The following is a 23,151-nucleotide window of genomic DNA, read 5'->3' as shown; positions in this document are numbered from 1 at the left end:
TGCTGTATCTCATGAAATTTTTTTATTGAAAGTTGTTTAAAAATATCACTGTATCTCTGGGCTACAGATTAATAGTGATCTCTGTTCGTAGGTGTCAAAGGACACTATCAAATTTCTGATCATTATTTAGACAATTTATGAGGTATTCAGGAGGTCCATATAAGATTCAAGTAAAACATGAACTCAGACATTTTTACTAACTATAAAAGAACAAAGTATCCAACAAAGTGAATACTGCATGGATGATGAAAGCAATTTAGTACTCATATTTAAAACATCTCTTTCTTCCACTAACATCCCATAAATCTTTAAATATAAAAGCATACATAACTACCATTTAAAGTTTCTCACAAGAATAAGGTAAATAGCCCAGATATTGGTCTACTTTACTTTTACTTTGGTGTCTTAACAAGGGGGTTAAAAACATTACTTAAATACAAACAAAAAGGTAGTAAATTAAAAGAAAGATGGTCTTAGGAATAAATTGCTACGGGACAAGGACAAAAAAACAAGTTTTGGTTTTACACATGCAAAAAAATGCTCTCATTTGTATTGATATCTGAGTTGACTGAATACTTTTAGGAAAATCAAACTCATGTTATTTTCGAATTTACTTTGTCAGAACACAAAGCAGATAATAATTATATATCACTTCTTCCAAATAGTTCTTGGATCGGAGGCAGGAAGTGGGGAATTGAATGGATTGGTTGGTTTTTTTTCTTAGTAGGTAAAAGCAGAATAACTCAATCATAAAATGCACACAGCTGTATCTAAAAGAAAAATGCAAACACAACTTAACCAACTTTATTTGACTGCATCTTATTTAGACAGCTTGCACATTTCAAATCCCATTAAATCTCTCTCTCCAAAAGGATATGGGACAATAGAAGAAAATTATGCAGCAATATCCAGTCATCAAACAGCAGTCCAATATTTTGAGATACACGTGATATTTTATAGATACTCAACTCATATCTGACGTCAATATAATTTATGGTTATGTTTTTACAAACCTGAAAGCCCTGTAACATTATAGCACTCATTTTAGTGATGTCATGGTGCACTAAAAAGTAACTCTGATGCACTACCAATTTGCTTTTATCTATGCTCCTGGAAAGTGATGAACTTCATGATTTTTAGACACCATAATAAATATACACATCCAGTCTTATACATGTCAGCCAATACCATAACACAGGGCAAGGTAAAATTAAAACATGTGACAAACAAACTTCTTTACATAGATTTGTCGAGCAAGTAGGGAAGGTAATTTGGGGAAGAGGCAGAAAATATTAAAACCAATTTTTCAATAGTAATTTTTTCTTTTTTTTTAACTTTTGCTGGCTTCAACTTCAAAAACTACTGTCTGGTTTCTGATCTGTGGACTTCTCGAGTAGTTTCATCCTAACGTAAGGGAAATTACAATCAGCCCACACATCAAAAATGATAGTATAGTATACCCGTTAGCTTCTTCAATACTAACATATATAGCTTCATGGTAGCATGTATAAAAATGTTCAGCAGTACCAACTGCCAAACCAGTGTCAGTGGATAGAACAGTCAGTCTTAAAGAGGCAGCACCCCGTTAAAAGAAAGTTGCACCAATTTTGCTCAGTTTTAGCCAAGTGAACTCACTCTATCAATTTTAAATGGGATTGTTTTAAGATTATATAAGAAAAATGAAAGCCCACTACCAAGAAGTAAATCAATGTATGATGCTAATGCAACTGGAACGAGACTTAGTTTTGATGCTGGGTTATGATGCTAGACATTAAAATTTTAGTCCACTTAAGTAAACCATTTTTGCATAACCAAAGAAAGACCTAAGGAAGACATTTATATTCAACATACACCAACTGAATAATACAGCAACGATCTGACTTTTTAGCCACATGTTAAGGTCATGTTTACAAACACCCAGGCAGTTCAGCAAAACATGGTCAATTCTAGGGGAAAAGGTCAGCAGAGATGGTTTCACTGACAACGTGCCAAAAACACAATGGCTGAAATGAAAATCTAGCATGTATCTATTTTAGAACTGTCCCCATTAGTGAGTCAAGCAACTTTATGTTCATCAACTATCATAACTCATGAATCACCACATCAAACATAAAGTGGTGAGATAAAATTTGATAACTGTTTTAGCTCAGTTCCCTCCATATTAAAAATAACAGAAGCATCTCTATGATTGGCATTACTCTAAAGGCTAGAGCCCAAATGACATTTGAGCAAAGACATACTCAAAATTGTCAGCTGGAAAGCTGTGTATTGTGTGATCATCACATTTTAATCAGTACTCTGCCCATTAAACTTTCAAGAGCAACATAAAATGGAAAGAAATATTTGTCTTTAAAAAGAAGGATAAATGATCCCACCAGCAGGAAGATTTTATTTTTACCAAATCTGTGTACCATTATTTTAAAAGTACTTAATACCATGTTCACTTTCAAGACATTACACTGAGCAAGGAGCAGCTTTCCTTTAAAAAAAAAAAAAAAAAAGGCAACAAACTTTCCTGAAAGGGGGCTTTTACCAACTGTTAATGGAGGTAGGGTTTTTTAAAAATACAGTAATTATAGCCATAAAATAAAATTCAAACCAAATCCTAGAGCAGAAGTAAAGCATATCCAAATTGAAGAAACAACAACACAGAATCCTACAAAACATTTTTCACAGAGCATCCATCTTTCTTTTTTTTTTTTTTTAAATGGGTACCTAGGTTTTCCAGTTAAATTATCCATCACATGTTTCCTGACTCAACTGAAAGCAATTAACTTCAAAATTTGTTACACTGCACAGATCGGCCAAAATACAATGTAACTGAACATGGTGATAACTATTACGAAAACCCATAGGACTCATTCCAAAAAAATTTTTTTTTTTTACAATTTTCCCTTTTGGTTTTCTGAGAACTAAGCAAAGCCTCCCCAAGAATTTGCTCAAATAAGTGAAAAGAAAAGAAAATCAGTTTAAAATGGATACAATGCACCTTGAAATTTATTTCCAAGACCAAGAACCAAAGTTAAGCATGTTAAGAAACAGAAGCAATGCGAAATCCAAATCAAGTGGGAAAAAAAGTTCCAACTGCTTTGTAAAAGCTGTTCTTCACAGCTTAGCGATAATTTTGATTAAATAAAATCATACCAATTTACATTAATTTTCTATTCTTTTCCAAAAATTCCCTCACTCTCAAAAAAAAGTGCATCCAAAAACCCAGCAATTCCCGGCTCCATCAACTTTTCTCATCCCTTTTGAGTCATTTCTCAAAGATTTTCCAAGTAGATTCAACTTCTTACTGTAAGGAAAAAAGGGACTTTACAGTAAACCACTCTGTCACTCACCTGGAAAAAAGTATCCAAATTATAAAAATCTGAAATAATTTATTATCAAATTTAGAATTTAAATAAAAACAAAGGTTTTCTTGCAAAGGCCTTAAAGAAAAGGAAAAGATAGCATGCATTCAAAAACTAGAGATGAAGACAAATATACTTATCTACACAGGCACTGGCAGACGCAATTTAATTGTTATCTTTACTCATTGTAAGACACACCCAACCCTACATAACATTTTTTTCATTCACTAATCACTGAGGTACCAATATTCAAGAATGGAAAATTTAATATTGAAAAAATAAAACCTAAAATTGAAGCTTTCCCCCACCCCCTTCAGAAAAGTATGGCAGGTTTCATGTGAAATGTTAGTATACTTAGATTTTTACAATCTTACATTGGCTTTTTTAAGGAACAAAAATCATGTTCCACTTACTGGTTCTGTGACAAAATGATCACTGTGTAAATGACATTGTCAGCAGACTTTGCAAATGAACAAACAAATCTTGGCTATCAACTGGCACATCTTGCTGGTACCAAAAGAACTCTTTAAGTTTAAAACAATCTCTTTTAATTCAAAACAAATGCGCCATGCCAAAGTGCAACAAATATTGTGCGACACTCAATGAGACACTGACAGATAAGAGCTGCATGGAAATTACTAAATCCACCTGCAAAGCAATTCTGTACAAATTGCATTGCATGCAAAGGTCGATTCTGCGTGGTTGGAAAGTTGTTCCTTGATGTCAGTTTCTCAACGCAGCCACAATTTAAGTCGCAGTGCATCAACTCCATTTAAATAGTATCTGAACAGCCTCTTATCTCGAACAAAACCAAGATTTTCATAAAGTTTCAAAGCAGACTTATTCGTTATTTCTGTTTCCAAAACAACCTTCAAAAAAAAAAAAAAAGAGGAAACTGAGTTGCAATTTTATGTATTTGAAATTAATTTTATAATTTCAAAATTTGACAAATCACATATAAAGTAAACATTTTAAGTATTTAAGAAAAACATACCGTATCGGTTTTAAATTGATGGTGAAACAAATGTTAAAGAGAAAAAAAACAGAAAAATAGTCACTGAAATTGTGATAGTAATTTTCTCTTGGGGCAAGGAGAGGTAGGAATGTGAACATTTTCTGTTCTATTGATTTTTTGTGATGTTTGGAAGTTTTAGCAATGAGAATATATGTTTTTGTACTAAACAAAGATGAATTATTTCCCTGTGGAGAAAAACAGCGTGACAAAAAGATGAAGAAAAAAAATATCAACAATAAAAACTTGGAAGAAAAAGGACCAGGACTTGAAACTATTCAAATTGACCTCCAACGCCTATATTTTCATTAATTTGTCATCATTTATCCTGGCAACAACTACCATATTATCTAGAGTCTACACCAGAATCTGCAAATTATAGCCCTTGGGCCAAATGTGCCTGTTGCCTGTTTCTGAAAATAAAGTTTTATTGGAACACAACCAATGCCCATTTGTTTACGTGCTATCTAGGACTGCCTTCTCAATACCAGAAGCAGAGCCTAAGAGCTGCACCAGAGATCTAGAGTCTGCAATGTCTAAAATATTTATTATCTGACTCGCTGTTTAGACCAAAGGTACCGCAAAATTAGTTAACTGGAGGGTTTGTTAAATAGATTGCTGAGACCCCTGAGTATATTTGGGGTGGAGCCCAAGAATCTGTATTTTTAAAAAATTGCTACTTGATGCTGATGCTGCTAGTTGGGAGACTACAGTCTGCAAACAAATGACTACATATTATGGACATCAACACTTAACAGAAGAACACATAAAGTATTAACTTCTGAGTCTTTTTTAGAATGGCCCTGACAATGAGTAAGTGATATTTTTTATATTCTAATTTCCTTTTTTAAATTTGTTTCTACCTTCCTCTACCAAAATATCCTCTATCCCATCCTCCCACCTTGTAGATACACAATTCTATTTGCCTTTCTATTGCTTCTCAACCTACCTCGTTGAGAATTACCAACACAGTGAGCTACAGTTACTACTGTAACTACTACTACGAATCCTCAGGTGCTTGAAGTGGGACAAAACAGAGCAAAGTATAATTAAACAAAGGCCCAAGTGAAGTCTATGAGACTCTCTGTTCTATCTCAAGCTATCAAAACATTTGACAAGAATTCAAACGGATATAAATAATAGGGAAAAGAATATACCTCAACTCATCCTCTGCAAAAGTGAACTCATGATCAACTCCTCCTCCACAATTCCATATCTTAGTAACAAGATCTCCATCCTAACAATGCCTCAAACCTGAAACCAAGAGTCATTGTTGAAATCATTTTTTCCCTCTCTATGCCCTGCTACAAACATCCAAGCACGAGTATTGCAATTTTCTCTCTTAAATCTCTCAAATCAACCCTTTTCTTTCTATCCCTGATACCATTCTAGTCCAAGCTCCCAGAATACTGAAATTCTAAGATCCGTCTAACTCAAAAGTCTTCCATACTCTTGTTAACTCCCTGCTTAAAACCATTTACTGATTCCTTTTTGTCCTCCAGATAAAGTCTACAATCTAAAAGCAATCTAAAGAAACCTAAAAGGCCCATAAAAATATGGCCTTTACCTACCTTACCAACTTCACTTTCGGTCCCTCCCGCCCCCTGCCTGTACTCTTTCAGCTCTCCATGATCAACACTGAACTTTCAGTTTCTGGAACCCACCGTGATCTTTCCTACCTTAGACCTTTCACACAAGTTGTTTTCTCTGTCTGGAAGGATGCTCTTCCTGTCCTCCTTGCTTTTGTTGTTAGTTTGTCCCTTCCAGACTTGGTGAAGTAGTATCCCCTTCTTTTGTATTACCCCAACAGCACTCTGCACCATTCCTTATCCAACTACATTCTCATTCAACATTTAATGACTGTGACAGCTCTCCTAGGTGATGAGCCTAAGAAGGGCAGGGATCATGTGTACCTCCTTCACAGCTGTTTCGTATGTACTTAACATACTGGCTAACACAGAGAAGGCTCTTAAATATTTGTAAATTACATACTTCCTACATACCTTTCATTATATTACATATATTACATAAACATTAGACAAATGAAAGTTTTACCAAACTTTTAAATGACCAAAGTACTGAAAGAGAAAGCATCATCTTAAAGCAACTGCCTATACAATTTACTCATTAAAGTAAATCACTTGCTAAATATGAACTTTTAAAAGGTCTAAAAACAAGTAATGAATAAATCAGGAGCAAGAGAAAATATTACTAAGAAGGAACATTTAAATAAATGTTGTACAAAAAATAAATTGGTTTAAGAATAAAAGTCCCCCCAAACTACCAGAACTCATACAGCAATTCAGTAATGTGGCAGGATACAAAATCAATGTACAAAAATCAGTCGCTTTCTTATACACTAACAATGAAAATATAGAAAGGGAAATTAGAGAATCGATTCCATTGACTATAGCACCAAGAACCATAAGATACCTGGGAATAAAACCAAAGAGGTAAAGGATTTGTACTCGGGGAACTAAGGAACATTCATTGAAGAAATTGAAGAAGATGCAAAAAGATAGAAGAGCATTCCATGCTCATGGATCGGATAAGTAAACATTGTTAAAATGTCTATACTGCCTAGAGCAATCTATATTTTCAATGCCATCCCGATCAAAATTCCACTGGCATTTTTCAAAGAGCTGGTACAAACAATCCTAAAATTTGTATGGAACCAGAAGGGACTCCGAATTGCTAAGGAAATGTTGAAAAAGAAAAACAAAACTGGGGGGAACACACTGCCCAATTTCAAGCTTTACTACAAAGCTGTGATCACCAAGACAGCATGGTACTGGCACAAAAGCAGACACATACACCAGTGGAACAGAGTACAGAGCCCAGATATGGACCCACAACTCTATGGTCAAATAATCTTTGACAAAACAGGAAAAAATACACAGTGGAAAAAAGTCTCTTCAATAAATGGTGCTGGGAAAATTGGACAGCAATGTATAGACGAATGAAACTTGACCATTCTCCTAAACCATACACAAAGAAAAACTCAAAATGGATGAAACATCTCAACATGAGGCAGGAATCTATCAAAATTCTAGAGGAGAACATAGGCAGTAACCTCTTCGACATTAGCCACAGCAACTTCTTTCAAGACATGTCTCCAAAGGCAAAGGAAACAAAACCGAAAATGAACTTTCGGGACTTCATCAAAATCAAAAGTTTCTCCACAGCAAAGGAAACAGTCAACAAAGCAAAGAGGCAACCCACAGAATGGGAGAAGATATTCGCAAATGACACTACAAAGGGCTGATGTCCAAGATCTATAAAGAACTCCTCAAACTTAACACACACAAAACAGATTATCATGTCAAAAAATGGGCAGAAGACATGAACAGACACTTCTCCAAAGAAGACAAACAAATGGCTAACAGACACATGAAAAAATGTTCATCATCATTAGCCATCAGAGAGATTCAAATCAAAACAACATTGAGATACCACCTTACACCAATTAGAATGACCAAAATTAACAAGACAGTAAACAAGAAGTGCTGGAGAGGATGTGGGGAAAAGGGGAACCCTCTTACACTGTTGGTGGGAATGCAAGTTGGTGCAGCCACTTTAGAGAACAGTGTGGAGATTCCTCAAGAAATTAAAAATAGAGCTTCCCTATGACCTTGCAATTGCACTACTGGGTATTTACCCCAATGATACAGATGTAGTGAAAAGAAGGGCCATCTGTACCCCAATGTTTATAGCAGCAATGGCCACGGTCGCCAAACTGTGGAAAGAACCAAGATGCCCTTCAACGGACAAATGGATAAGGAAGATGTGGTCCATATACACTATGGAGTATTATGCCTCCATCAGAAAGAATGAATGCCCAACTTTTGTAGCAACATGGACGGGACTGGAAGAGATTATGCTGAGTGAAATAAGTCAAGCAGAGAGAGGCAATTATCATATGGTTTCATTGATTTGTGGAGCATAACAAATAGCATGAAGGACAAGGGGAGTTAGAGAGGCGAAGGGAGCTGAGGGAAATTGGAAGGGGAGGTGAACCATGAGAGACTATGGACTCTGAAAAACAATCTGAGGGTTCTGAAGGGGCGGGGGGTGGGAGGTTGGGGGAACCAGGTGGTGGGTATTGGAGAGGGCACGGATTGCATGGAACACTGGGTGAGGTGCATAAACAATGAATTTTGGAACACTGAAAAAAAATCAAATCAAATAAAAATAAAATGTAAAAGTCAACAGGGGCGCCTGGATGGCTCAGTGCGTTAAGCGTCTGCCTTTGGCTCAGGTCATGATCTCAGGGTCTTGGGATTGAGCCCCGCATGGAGCTCTCTGCTCAGTGGGAAGCCTGCTTCCCCTTCTCTCTCTGCCTGCCTCTCTGCCTAGTTGTGATCTGTCAAATAAATAAACAAAATCTTAAAAAAAAAAAAAAGAAGAAGAAGAAAAGTCAACAATTTCTCCCTGCTCTTAAAAATATGGAATTTATTTTTTAGTAATGTATGTCATCTTCCAGTATGAAAGATCACTACAATCCGAATAATACAGGTTTTTAATTTTGAACAATTCTCTTGGGTAACTCCTAGAATTCTGTTTTAGGCCACCACCTACTTAGAGCTAAAATGTGTCAAAACAATTAACATGTGAAGCAATAAATGTACAACAACGCAAAACTTGGAACTTGATTTCACAGAAAAAGGAGTGAAAGTTTTTTTAAGTTATTGTTTACTGAAGGCTTACTAAATGCTTTGTAAGGGATTTTACATGCATTATGTCATTTTACATGCATTTGTCATTATGTTATTTTCAGAATAACCCTATGAAACAGATATGATTTTCTCCAATTTACAAAGAATGAAACTCAAGGCCACCAGTACTGCAAAAACAGACCAGACTGCAAATCTGAACTAAAACTTAATAGTATCCACTCTTCTGTGCCTCCCCCGCTGATTGTTTCCCAGAGTAAAACAAGGCCGCAAATGGGAGATCTAACCTACTTAAGACACAATGAAGGGGATCTAAGTCTATGTTTGTTAATATTTGGCAACTGAAAATAGTCAAGACACATCTGAAGCTTATTATGGCTACATAAGGTGTGGTAAAGAGCTGTATTCATGTTTGTTGGCATCCTAACAGATTAGTGAAATACAGCCCAATTACACAGAAATGGAATTACACAAAGGGCTAACCTTAGTTTAAATGAAAAGATTCTCTCAGTACTCACATTCTCTAAACAAAGAGATCATCTGACAAAACAAAATGTCAAAAAAAAGTAACTACTTTTTAATACTTAATCACTCAAATTCTTATAAACACATTAAAAGAGAATCTGGGTTTATAGTGAACTCAATATAAAACTATTCTTTCAGTCCGCATCATGGGAGTATTATATAGGAAGCCAAAGGATAATGAGGCTACTTTGGTCCCAAAGAAATTTGCCAAAGTAGAATTCTACTTAACAGAAAAAGGATTAGGGGTGCCTGGGTGGCTCAGTGGGTTAAGCCGCTGCCTTCGACTCAGGTCATGATCCCAGGTCCTGGGTTCGAGCCCCACATCGGGCTTTCTGCTCAGCGGGGAGCCTGCTTCCTCCTCTCTCTCTGCCTGCCTCTCTGCCTACTTGTGATTTCTCTCTGTCAAATAAATAAATAAAATCTTTAAAAAAAAAAAAAAAAAAAAAAAAAAAAACAGAAAAAGGATTACTGTGAAGTTCCACGGACTCTCTTAGCAACAAACCATTGTCAGGATAAGCCAAACTATTACAGTTTAGAAAGACTTTTTTAATATTGTAGGCTGGAACTGCTGGAACCTAAGCACTAGCCTATGGTCTGGCACCTCACAGACCTTCCATCAATACTACTAAATACTACTATTGCCTTTTTTTTTTTTTTTAAGATTTCATTTATTTGACAGAGAGAGACACAAAGAGAGAGGGAACATAAGCAGGGGGAGTGAGAGAGGGAGAAGCGGGCTTCCCGCTGAGCAGGGAGCCCGATGTGGGCCTCAATCCCAGGACCCTGGGATCATGACCTGAGCCAAAGGCAGACACTTAACAACTGAGCCACCCAGGCGGCCGGTACTATTGCTTTTCATAACATTCCTTTAAGATCAGAATTACGATCATATGGCACAAAGAAACTATAACCCAGGACTCTTATAAGCAGTTCTTTAATTAGGACAAACTATTCAACCAAAAGTTCTTACAGCTTAAAGATCTCCATTTCACTCTGTTCTTTACCAAGCAGCCTCTGTCTGATAGCCAAAATGTTTCCAGTGAAACTAAAACATTCACCATGTAACTGTTAAACATAAAAGGCTTAAAAGTCATCTTTGTACAATATCAAAAAAATCATAAAAATATGAGATGTATTTGCACATATCAAGATATTACATGTATTTTATTAATATGCAACAGATTTATTATTGGTTATTAGAAATTAGGCCACTGTTGGTAGGAGCTATCATGGAAACAGTTATGGAGGTTCCTTAAAAAATTAAAAATAGAACTACTATATGATCCAGCAATCCTACATTCCAGAACACTTTTTCATGCTATTTGTATTTTTCTTACTATTTCCTCTACTGTAAGACAGAAACCCAAGATGCTTGTTCTAGAAGCCACTACATGTTTGGCAGCCAGAGCATGTGCGGGTATAACCAAGTTAAAGCCAGGTCAGCAATAAGGGTAATGCATTTCTCATTCATGAAGCAACAAATCCACTTGTTTCTTTTTTTGATGTTGTAACTTTACAGACAGCTCCATATATACAGAAAATGAAAAAGATATTAGTTATGCTGTTTAACATGTCTAATTCTGACATAAAAAGTTAGGAAAGTAATAATAAGGCAAAATGAAGATAAATAGTAGATCCAGAGAGTATTTCATTATTATTCAAACAAAAACATCATCTACATTTCAACTCTGTGATTACTAATTTTGGTTTAATATGCTGTGAATTTATCTTAAAATGAAAAGAGCTACCAAGAGCAATAAAACACGACTCAGGGTCACAAATTCTACAAACAGAACGGGAAGGAAAAACTCACTGGATGTGCATGGTAAGGTTTCAGAGAGATTTCCAAATGTAACTCTCTACAGGTGCAGAAAATTAAAAATCTCTCTAAGAATTAAAAAAAAAAATAGCAGTACAACCTAAGTGGTGGAAAATGTAATTTAAATCCCTCCTCAAATCTCTTTCCAATAATTTGTTGAAATTTCTTAACACTTTAAGAGAAAAGAAGGTTGACCTAATTTAATAAAAGTAAAATCACATGTTGGTTACTTTATAATTGGTTACTATATTCTTAGAAATTAAAATTTCAGTTTTTCTCAAAACAATGAATTATATACAAGACTGTTTTTACACATGATTTTGTTTTTACCAAAAGGTATTTTAACAACTGATAAACTCTGAGGATAGTTTTTTTTTTTTTTTAAATCTTACTATGTACAAAATAAATAAGATGACTGCCATTCCTAGAAAGCTTCTAGAAAGCTCAGAAGCAAAGACAAGGTAATAATTCAAAAGTGCATTAAAAAAAAAAAGAGGTACAGATAAAATGTTGGAAGCACTGACTTAATCAGTCAATAAATACTTAAGAACCATTGTACTCTATCAGAAATGCCAAACTAAGAACACAGCAGTAAACAAGAAGAGGAATCTCTGCTCTCCTTAGCAGCTAAGGCACAGACTGAACAGCAAAGTAAATTTTTCAAAAACAGAAGCCAAGAAAACCACAGAAGCCACACAAATGATTCTGTCCAGAAGGATTAAGGAAAACTTTAAAAAGTTATTGATACTTATTTTGGATCTTAAAGACAGAGAAGTAGTTTAATAAATAGAGGAGAATCAAGAAGCTACTAGGTCTAGCAAATACATCAGTAAGAAAATAGTTACACTGGGGTCGAGGGGGAAGAAACCAAACCAAAATGGAATGAAATGGTAATAAAACGCAGTGGAACCAACAAAGACAAATTAACTATCAAAAATTAGAAGGGAAAAAGGGATAGAATTGTGCCTTATATAGTCTAAAACACAAGGAAAGCCTTATAAAGAGTAAACAAAGGTTCTAATCCCTTCATAGAGAAAAACTTATCTGAACAATGTGGGACACAGACAATTTTTTTAAACATAGCAGAGTTCTCTAATTCAGAGGCAGAGTTATTCGAACTGCAAAAACATCATACAAAAGAAATAAGCTTATGGAACTATCCTCATTTCAGACTAAGATTAGTTAAAACTTTACTTACTTTACTTAAAAGTAAATCAGAATTAGATTTTTAGGCCCACAATGAAAAGATACCATAAAATGTGTCACTAATTAAGGATCTAACTTTGAGACTAAAATGATATAACCCAAATCTCTGTATCAATCCCCAGAACTTTCAAAGGAAAACCAATACTATTTAAACATTTGTTCAGCTAAGGTAAAGCACACTACCCTGTCTCACCGGTAGTGACTAGGCTAACTCACAGAAGGTATAACACCATTAAGGAACACAATACACCCTGTTTGTACATCCCTCTTCACTGGAAACCACTCTTTTCAGTAGCAGTAGAGGATTAAAAGCATGGTCTTATCAACCCAAAGATTTCTCCAAACTGTTCAACTTTTAGGAAGCTTGACTTCTCCTGATGAACTAACCAGTGTGGCTATGGTCCAAACATAGAGACTTACACCCATGAACATATGCAATCCAATCCTCTTCTGCAAATTTTAGTTACCAGCCATTTAAATGATCAGGGTCACTGCATCTTTTACTTTGCAACATTATATTAAAAGCTGTGAACAATATAAGCTCCTTCACTATGTGTGAATTATCTCATCTGAAATAATGTTGAATATCCTGAAATGCCAGGATGATTTCTTCTATGCTGCCCAACATGCCTGAAGGCCTTCTCATATAACCACCATTTAGTGTGATCTGTCAAAATACAAACTAATGTGAACAAGAAATGTGAGACTACTCTATGGTAAAGCTCTGTATTCCAACATGGAAACATGTTCATGACATATTGTTAAATAAAAAAAAATTGCAGAATAATAATTATGGCTTCATTTGTGTAAAGAAAAAGTATTACACAGCTTAGATGTGTATTTAGATATGGGAGGATACATGATCTGATGAACAGTAGCTATAAGTGGAAAGAAGACTGAAGAGCTGCAGAGCGTGAAGACAGTGAATGAAGGGACTCTGTACTCCCAAATCACTCATCATGCTTAATGACTGTATACATTTTGTACAGAAAAAAAAAAATCCACCTTAAAAAAAAGTAATCAAAACAAGTTGTAGTCTTTTGAGGAAAAAAACCTAATTTCGAGTATTTTGAGAACTCTCTAAGGCATAGTTACACTCCAATAATAAAGATAATTGTCACCTGTACTGTTCATAAAATTATTAGCACAATATAACCTTATTCCTTCTCAGTCACCACGCCTATATTAAAAACATCTATACTTCTCTAGTTTATACTTATTTCCTTCCACATTATGACAGTAAATCTTAACATTCCCAACCATCACCATGAATTATGGAGCACTCACTATGTGTATAGCACAGTGCTCTAGGAAACAAAGAAATTATAGCCGTGGTTAGGCTGTACAAACAAGGTAAAGAGAAAAGACACTCAGGCTAATGCACAGAGAGGTCTACATTTAAAAAGTGGTTGTCTTTTTTTCTCCTCAGCCTTCTCATTATTTAATGCTGAGAGATTTTTTTCAAACATGGAATGGAATGTCTTTCAATATGAGCTGACAGTTGGCACACAGTTTAAAAAAAAATGTTATTTAGAGAGAAACTAAGGCTAGTATGGAAGGAAATTGCAGTAAAATTAGTAATAACAGCTACCTTATAGGACTTTAACTGATAACAAATCCTCTGAATACCAATTCTTCTGAATATCAATTATTTACTGAAAATGTCTAAGATTTCACCTTTACATTTTGACAAAGAGCAAATTTCAGCTCTATCATCTTAAAATTTGTTCTAGGTCAAAATTCATGTGTTTTTAAAAGGAAAATAATTTTTACCACAAGCGACAATTATATAATTATATAATAAGTTTGCAATGAAATTTGCAGTGTAATTTATTATGAGATATTTATTTAAAAAAAAAAAACTGGTAGAATACCAGTTTAAGGTTTTAAACATTTAGAAAGACTTACCTCATCACAGTCTCCTTCAACCATGGCATATATAGCTTTCTTAACCAAGTTAGTACCTAGAATATAGATATGAGTATTAATGAAGGAAAATTTAGTTTCTTAAAGATACCTAAATTATCATATTCATAAGCACAGAAATATCAAATGCTGGCTTCTACCCTGAATGCACATACACACAATCTTAAGTGAGAAAAATATTTAAACTGAGAGGCCAAGAGAACCTACATAGCAATGTAAGTTTCCTTTTAAAAGACCTCTGTGTGTATCCTTTTTTTTTAGGTGTAATTACTTGCTCAAAGGAGTTTGTGCTGTTCTGTTTAAAAGTAAGAGAAAAAGGGAAAAAGAAAAAGGCAAGATATGGTATGGCCAGAGCAACCCAGGAAACCCTTGAACTAGCCAGAAGTTACTACAAGACTCTTGAGCTAATTTTGCCAAAAATCACACCAGAAACTGCTGGGATGCAGAGTGGGCCCAAAATACTGGTTGATTCCTATAAACCCGATAGGGAGCCTAAGCATACTGAAGTCCAGCATTCCCAAATGACACCAGAATTCTCTGTAAATGTCTCACAAAATGTATCCTAGTTTAGGGTCAGATGCATTTGGCTCGTAAGAGGGAAAACAACTGCCACCTCTGATTTTAAGAAATCCAAATTCTGTAAGGAATCTCTTAATTTCCCAACCATGCACATGAGGAAGAACACATTGCATGGGCCAAACAATATGTCTATGGGCTAGCATACAGCCCTCAAGCCACCAGGTTCTGCCCTGAGAACTAGCCAGATAATTGCTTATCATTTGCCATGAGCCCTTATCAGCTCTTTTTAATGTGCCAAAAATGCAAACTTGGCTTATATAACAAGTCCAATCCATTAAAAACCTTAGTAGTAAAATCTAACCTCTAGTAAGAAAGATTGGTTAAACCAAATGTATTAAGTCTACCTATTCATAATGATTTTTACTGACATCTCAAATTATGTGAAACAGTCTTAAACTGGACAGTAACACTTGTATAAAAAAAAAACCTACAAGTGACAAAAAACTACTAGTAATTAAATACTGGTATAGGCATTAAATCTTTCACAAATACTTACTTAGCTTTACTAGATCCCAGAATTTGACACGGTCAGACAAGTGTCTGATCCCCATCCTGAACAAAGAGCCAGTGGGTCCTAGACACTAGGACAATGGCTCTTAACCAGGCTTACATCACAGTCACCTGGGGAAGCTCCAGCCCTACTTCTAACAGGACAAACAAGATTGTCAGGAGGAGGGACCTACACATTTGCTTTTAAACCACCCAAATGATTCTAATGACCATTATAAATCATAAGCGTAAGATTAACTGAAAATGCCAGGAAAAGTAGACCCAAGAAGGAGATGGAATTGGGAATACTAAGAAAGCATTCTTTCTCCCGGTCCTCCCTGAACTGCCAGTATGTTTGAGGACTAGTACTAGCACTAGTACTAAATAATGGTAACAACTTCTCCAAAATTTTGCCTTGAGGTCCACTTAACACAGATATAGACAGCTCCTAGAGTGCTGTTATCAGTGCCCCAATGATGCTACTGAAAACTGCAGTGTACAGTATAAACGAAGAGTTTTGAATATGATCAAAAGAAATGTTTGGAGATAGAAACTGATCACCTATTACTTGCCAGAAAGATAATTTCTCAAACAAAACATTAATAAAGAAACAATTCATTTTAAGAACATTTTAAAAATATTTTGAAATAAAAACCACCTTAATTTCCTTCTCTTACCTTCTTTCTCATTCCTGCATATTTACATATAAATCTTTTGCTTTAAAAAACAAAAATGAAAATAACTTATGCATTCATTTAGTGACATAGTATTTTCCTTACCAATGCCATTTCTCCTGTATTTGGAATCCACGGCTAACATGGCTATATAACCTCTGCGGAACATCTTTTTGTGCATATCCAACTTGCAAACGATGGCACCTACACATTCCTCCCCTACCATGGCCTTAAAAATAAACAAACAGTTATGAAGAATACATTGCCATCAGGCACGGCACAATTACCCAGGGAAACAGCAACCAACCATTGGTCACACTTTTGAGGAAGGAGAGATAAGAATTCTAGTAATAGCAATCACATAAGTTTCAGAAATCTCAATTCCAGAAGTCTTTCAAATGTTCCAGTTTTAAAATCGTTCAACATTGTTTAGGGTATGCTTATGCTTCTTACCAAACCCTAGGGGGAAAAGAAGCAAGATTCCCACAAAGCAAATATTCAAGTACCTTATAAGAGGTGCTTATAATTATTTGCAATAAAGACCTACATGTTTAAGATTTGGGAAGGAGGAAATATGTGAAAGTAATTTTTTTTAAGAAAATTCTTTAGGATATGATAAAATATTGTAAAACTTGCGTATCAAAGTACTGTAAATTTATCTCAATTCTAAAAAAGTTCTGCTGAAAGAAAAATATAAGACATGATATCTATACATGAACAGTAGAGTTAGATTTTGACCAAAAAAAAAAAAAGTAATGATTTTCAGAAAAAAGACTTTTTTTTAAGGTATTCTTTGGATCTTACCCAAGGCGTTTTTTCAGTGAAGGACTATGAAAACTAGATATACGATGGTCACATTTTTAGGACACTCCTGACAGTATCATTATGATAAAGCTCAGAGAATACCCAGAGCTTAAAATCAGAGCTTCATATTAAAGCAAAAGCTTTAATATAATTTTATAGTTATTTTAATAAAAATGTATGTCTTTCCAGAGTGTTAAAAGTTACATGTTGAATAAATGCTAATCATCCCCCATTTTCATTAAGATTTCCAGTGTTACCATTAAAAATGTTTTCCAAAAGTTCCTTCACTCATGAAAAGTTCTAGTGATACTGTATTCTGGTAAATATCAACAAGGGATATAGTTCCAATTATTTAATAACATGTCAGCTTGCTAGAAATATGTGTTTGCTATAAAGAGCACCCATTAAAAAATAGGAAAACTTCAAATTATCTCTTAATAAAATTAAATTTTCAGAAGAAACTATTCCAACAACAAAAACCAGGAAATGGGTTAAAAAATTGAAAAGACCAGTTTATACTTGACTTAAACTTAATTTTGATGTGACATTTTTCAGTTCATCATTCTGTGATATGATTAAAAAATCCTTTTTTAATTGTGAAGAAATCCTATAGGCAAGGTAATTCTAATCCATTTCACACAAACCTGAACTAGGTCAGAAAAATTCTTTTGAAGGGCTATTAAACTGAACAATCAACACTAGTTCATTTCTGTTTTATCCTCTAAAATTTCTATTTCCATTTTCATTCACAATAAATCAATCTGGTTTTTATCAAAATTCTTTTGAAAACTAAAATTTCTTCCTGAAATAAGACCTAAAAAATACACAAAAACTGGCTGGCTGAACAACTCTTAACAGCATTTTTCTGATTTGAAAGTAACTCACCTAAAATATATGTTTATGTGGTTGTGTATGTGTGTACATGTTGTACACATTAAATGGTACATTAAAAAACTTTTTGACCTGATAAGGAAAATGGAAACCTGTATAAATCTATGACACAAAACTGTAGGACAGCTACACTTCACAGTTAGTAAACCATCCAAAAGAAGCTTCTTCAAAATCAGAACCACTAGAAACAATACAATTGGACAATACTTTCAAATTGGATAGGAATTTCAAACAAATCTTTGTCCTTTGACCAAGTAAGTAATAGGAAAACAAGTATTATACCAGTTCACACTTAGACTAGATTGACTTCTTCCTAATTAAGAGTATGAAGGAACAAAGATCAGGTACAAAATCAGTAAAAAAGATAAAAGCCCAATATATAATATGCTGTTACTAATAAGATGTTGATAGTGAGGAAGTTCTACTTTTTTTCTGATAAATTACTGATGGTTATACACTTATAAGAATCACTAAACTAGGGACACCTCGGTGGCTCAGCTGGTTAAGCATCTGCCCTCAAAAGAAGTCTTGATCCCAGGATCCTGGGATCCAGTCCTGCATTGGACTTCCTGCTCAGTGGGGAGCCTGCTTCTACTTCTGCTTGCCTCTCCCTCTGCCTGTTGCTCCCCCTGTTGTGCTGTCTCTCTCTCTCTCTCTCTCTCTCCCTGTGACAAATAAATAAATAAAACCTTAAAAAAAAAAAAAAAAGAATCACTAAACTGGGGAACAAGTGGGTGGATCAGTCGGTTAAGCATCTGCCTTCAGCTCAGGTCACGTTCCCAGGGTCCTGGGATCCAGTGCCACATCTGTGCTCCTTGCTCCGTGGGGAGCCTGCTGCTCCCCTTGCTTGCGCACACTCTCTCTCTGACAAATAAATAAAGGCAATCTTAAAAAAAAAAAAGAATTGCTAAACTGCTTGTCAGTTTTTCTAAATAAAAGCTCTGCACATATATTTGGAACTCTTACTATCAAATGTGTTCTTTTTTCAAGGATGGAAAACTGAAAAATTCCTGGCAAGATTAAGACTTAACTCTACAAGGCCAAATGCTTGTTAATCTATAAAACTTGAAAAATGTAAGTTGTGTGAAATAGAAATTCCCAAATTCCAGAATGCTATACATGAGAAAACAGAGGAAGCCATGAAGTTAAATTTAGAATAAACAGACTATAATACATCACTGGTAGTAAGCTTAAGATGTTCAAAAAGGCACCAACAGATGAAAATACCATGAACTCAAAAAAGGTAGAGATAAATTAGTTAAGACTAAAGTAACTGACAGTGTCCCATTTGTCTGGTACTCTACTTTCACACCTTTTACAATTATTAGGAAGAATCATAAGAAACTGTCATTTTTGTTAGTCAGATAAGGTCAAGTATTGGCAATTTTCTAAGGTTCAACCTCATACACTCCATTTGATCCATTACAGGTTATATGGAAATCAGAAACGTTTTGGAGGTTTTCAATCTCTTCAGATTATTCATGTTTACAAGGACAAGAGTCCCTTGATGAGGCATAACTTGGTAACACAATGATCTTCACTGAATAGGTCAAGAATGTGTAATTTTTCAGGTTCTTGCTTATTTCCATATTGAGAGGTCAGGTAAAGTTCTAGCTTTACCTCTCAGCCACTAAATACTTGAAGCTTTTTTTTTTTTTTTTAAAGATTTTGTTTTTATGTAATCTCTATACCCAACCTGGGGCTCAAATTCACAAACATGAGATCAAGAGTTGCACGTTCCACTGACTGAGCCAGCCAGGCACCCCTAACTATCTGAAGATTTAAGCACTTTAAGTCATTTTGGTCCTTAATTTTTTTGCATTAAAAAAGGTGAAGTTGAGCTAGATTATATTTAAGATCCTTTACAGTTCTAACATGATATGACTTAAAATAAATATACACACTTATATTTGTTTTAAATTAGTTCTTATAGGAAATTCAAAAAATGAGGCCAACATAAAGGCCCCAATTCTAAATGGCTTCTGATTAACTACTATTTTATGTTCAATACGTCCAGATATGTATTTGCACTAGTAAATCTTAGATGTCAACCACCTGTACATATCTCAATTTCCAGATATTCAGAATTTAATGTTAAACAATTGGCTATTAAAGAGCTAAAGTACAAATTAGCTGATGAATTGGAAGGAGTCTATGAAATATCAAAATTAAAATTTACTAAGTTTATCAGAGTCTAAAATGGCAGACAAATTGAGAAAGGCCAAGGTAGTATCAGAACCCAAAGTTGCCTAAATACTATATATACAACTGTTTTCTGTAACTAACAGAAATACATATTTCAATTTAAGGTGTGACTCAATTGTATGCTTTTGTGGGTAAACTTACAATTAAATCAATCATAAATTTTTAGCACTTACATTGGCATTTAATATCACATGTAGAATAGTGCTATAAAATCACTTTCCCATGTTCACTGGCATAGGCATGGCTAAGAACTCCTATTTTGATACAGTGGTTAGAATCCTGGAAGAGCAGTTTTGTAGGCTATAAGATAGTTCCCACAATTTAAACAAACATACTACATTGAAGTTTAGTAAACTGAACATAGAAAATAGCAGAACTACCATTACCTACAATACTGGAGCTATATTTTCAGATTATCAACATATGGAATAAAAAAGATGGATTTCTAAAGCACTGTCAAAATGTCTTGCAGGGATTTGCTAAGTGCAACTAAGTCAATGCTAAAACAGTAAATAACAGTAGTGCTTCTCCCTTTACATATCATAAAATACTTCTTAAAAGCATGTTGCTTTTCCTCAGCGAAAGTCAATGGAAACAAAATGCTTGTGAGGACACAAATATAATGCATATACCCTCAGTTAATATTTAAGTGGAAGGTTTCATACAGACTAAAACTGGTCAATATTACTGGGAAGAAACTATTGGTACTGCCAGTACTACATAAATTTAAAAAAAAAAAATACAACTATTTAGCTTATTTCATAGCCAGATCTTTTTTGTTTATACATAAGTAAAAAAAAAATTTTTGTCAACTATACTTCACAGAAACCAGTGTTACTACTAGTATTTAGGTATATCTATGACCATTTTCTTAAAGAAAAAAATTAGATTAGTAACAATTTCACACTTAGTTTCCTACATTCCAAAAAGGCATTTTGTTCAAGTTTCAGGAGTCTTTCAGCCACCAGAAGTGTTAGTAGCGCCTTCTACAATCTAGCACTAGAAAACAGGCTGGCTACAACTGTTAATTGTCCTGTTGGAAGTAAAAGGAAACAATCTCCATAATTACAGAAAATGCTTGTAAGATTTAATTCTCCAGTGTGGCCACAGCAAGTTTACTGACAATCATGTTCACCAAAACATGTTTATGCATACACTCTTCCCTGATTACGGCTGCAATTGAGAGATTAATAAAGCCTGTATCCGAACAGAACCATGTTCAAATTAAATAATTGCAAAGTGCTTTGAGGACGAGGGAAGGTAATTAAAGACGGTTAAACATGATTATAAGCTAATATAAACAGGATCCAAGACCCCCAACATGCATCACACAGGCTTGTTGCATTTACATATCAAGTTCAGCCAGATGAAGACGTCTTACCTTCAGAACACTTTCATTAAATAACTAGTAGTGTGCACACGCACTTTACATCATGTAACGTACTACGAAACGCAGGAGTATACATCCACTGCCACTCTCAGCCCTCACACTCCCTGCCCTGCACGGCCTGGATCTCTCTGCTGGGTTCACCCTCTTTGCATTCCATCCACTTACCAAGAAGCACAGCTGTGGCCAGTTGTGGATAAAATATCTATAGGTATAAATGGAGTAGGGTTCAGACAGATCTTTGGTGATCAGTCTCATGATATCGGGCATTTGTAGCTCGGATTCATATCGGACATAACGTATCGTCCGATCCTCCCCAGGCTCGACCTCCCTGCCTGAGGGGCTTCTTAAACTGCAGCCGGCGGTCAGGGATGAAGACAGCAGCCGCACCTGCTCGTCTTCCTCCTCCTCCTGCTCCGTGCCCTCCGCCAGTCCATTGCGGGCCGCCGCAGGATCGCTCGCCGCCACTGCCTCTGCCGGGCTGGGGAGCGCAGTTCTTCCATTACTGGGGAGGCAGTGAGGGGGACTCTCGCCCGAGTGTACCCCAGCTCCTTTTGTTGCAGTCGCTCTGGGCCCCCCGTCGGGGGTGGCCGTGGTCGTGGCCGTCTCGACCACGCTCAAAACCTTGCTCTTGAGGGAGGCGGCCGCCCGGAGGTGCCGCAGTTCGGGGCTGATCAATCCGTTGAGCTGCTGCTGCTCCTGCGACGGCTGAGGGCAGCGGAGGCACGGATGCCCCTTGGCCGCCGCCGTCGCCTCGCCGCCCGCCGGGCTCCTGCCGCCGCCGCCTTCGTGCTCCTCGTCGTCCTCCTCGTCCTCGCTGCAGCAGGCGAGGGCGGCCCCCGCCGGGAAGGGACAGCGGGGCTCGGCCGCCGCCGAGGCCGGAGGTGCTGGTGGTGGGAGGAGGCTGCTAGGCCCAGGCGGTACCTCCGCCATCCTAGAGGCGAAACAAACCGAGAGGGGAGGCCATGAGACCCGGCGGACTAGCGCGCAGCAGAGGGGGCGGCGGGCGGGGGGGCGGCGGTGAAGGTGGGGGGGGGAACAAAGGCAGAAACCGTCCCTCACGGAGCAGCCCCCCAATTCCGCGCCCCCCCCCCGCTCTTCAGCGCCGCCCAGCTGTTCAGCCGGCCACCGTCCCCGTCCGCCCGCACCCATCCGCTGGCCCTGTCACCGGCGGCCCCTCCCTGTCCCCTCCTCGCGGCTCACCCCGCACAGGTCCCCGCCGCCACTGCCGCCACTCCTCTTCCTCCTCAGCCGCCGCCGCCGCTGCCTCCTTCGCCGCCGCGGCCGCCTCCACCGCCGCCAAGGTTCACACTCAGCCGCCGTCGCCGTAAAGCGCCTCAGCTGTTACCCCGGGTAAAGTTTCCTAGGCCTGGCTTTACGACACTTCCCTGCCTGCCGGCTGCCGGGGCCAAGGGAAAGGGGCGTGGAGGGAGGTGACCTGTGGAGGGGCGGGGACGAAGGTGTCTCCTGTGGGCTCTGGGGGAGGCCGAGTGCTAATGGGTGGGGCTGTGGGGCGGGGAAGTTGCTCAGGGCTACAGAGTCTCCGGCTCCCACCCCACTGTCCTCGGCTTCGGAACTCTTCCGCCCGCGGAGGTTAAGACGCTGGGC

The 23,151-nt window shown here is 36.9% G+C and overlaps 1 protein-coding gene across 1 annotated transcript; it reads right to left on the bottom strand.

Annotated features, from left to right (window-relative positions):
- Positions 1–782: 782 nt before the first annotated feature.
- NAA30 (N-alpha-acetyltransferase 30, NatC catalytic subunit) lies at positions 783–22,908 on the bottom strand. Its single transcript, XM_047737458.1, has 5 exons — positions 22,747–22,908; positions 21,712–22,477; positions 16,362–16,485; positions 14,497–14,552; positions 783–4,222 (listed from the first exon to the last, which is right to left on the bottom strand). Exons 2-5 carry the CDS (start codon positions 22,474–22,476, stop codon positions 4,085–4,087), a joined length of 1,083 nt encoding a protein of 360 aa, XP_047593414.1. The 5' UTR covers position 22,477; positions 22,747–22,908; the 3' UTR covers positions 783–4,084.
- Positions 22,909–23,151: the final 243 nt, after the last annotated feature.

Source organism: Lutra lutra, chromosome 7 (genome assembly GCF_902655055.1).
Source record: "Lutra lutra chromosome 7, mLutLut1.2, whole genome shotgun sequence".
Classification (NCBI taxonomy): Eukaryota; Metazoa; Chordata; class Mammalia; order Carnivora; family Mustelidae; genus Lutra; species Lutra lutra.
The sequence above is the reverse complement of the archived record's forward strand: the minus strand, read 5'-3'. Positions and strand labels throughout refer to the sequence as shown.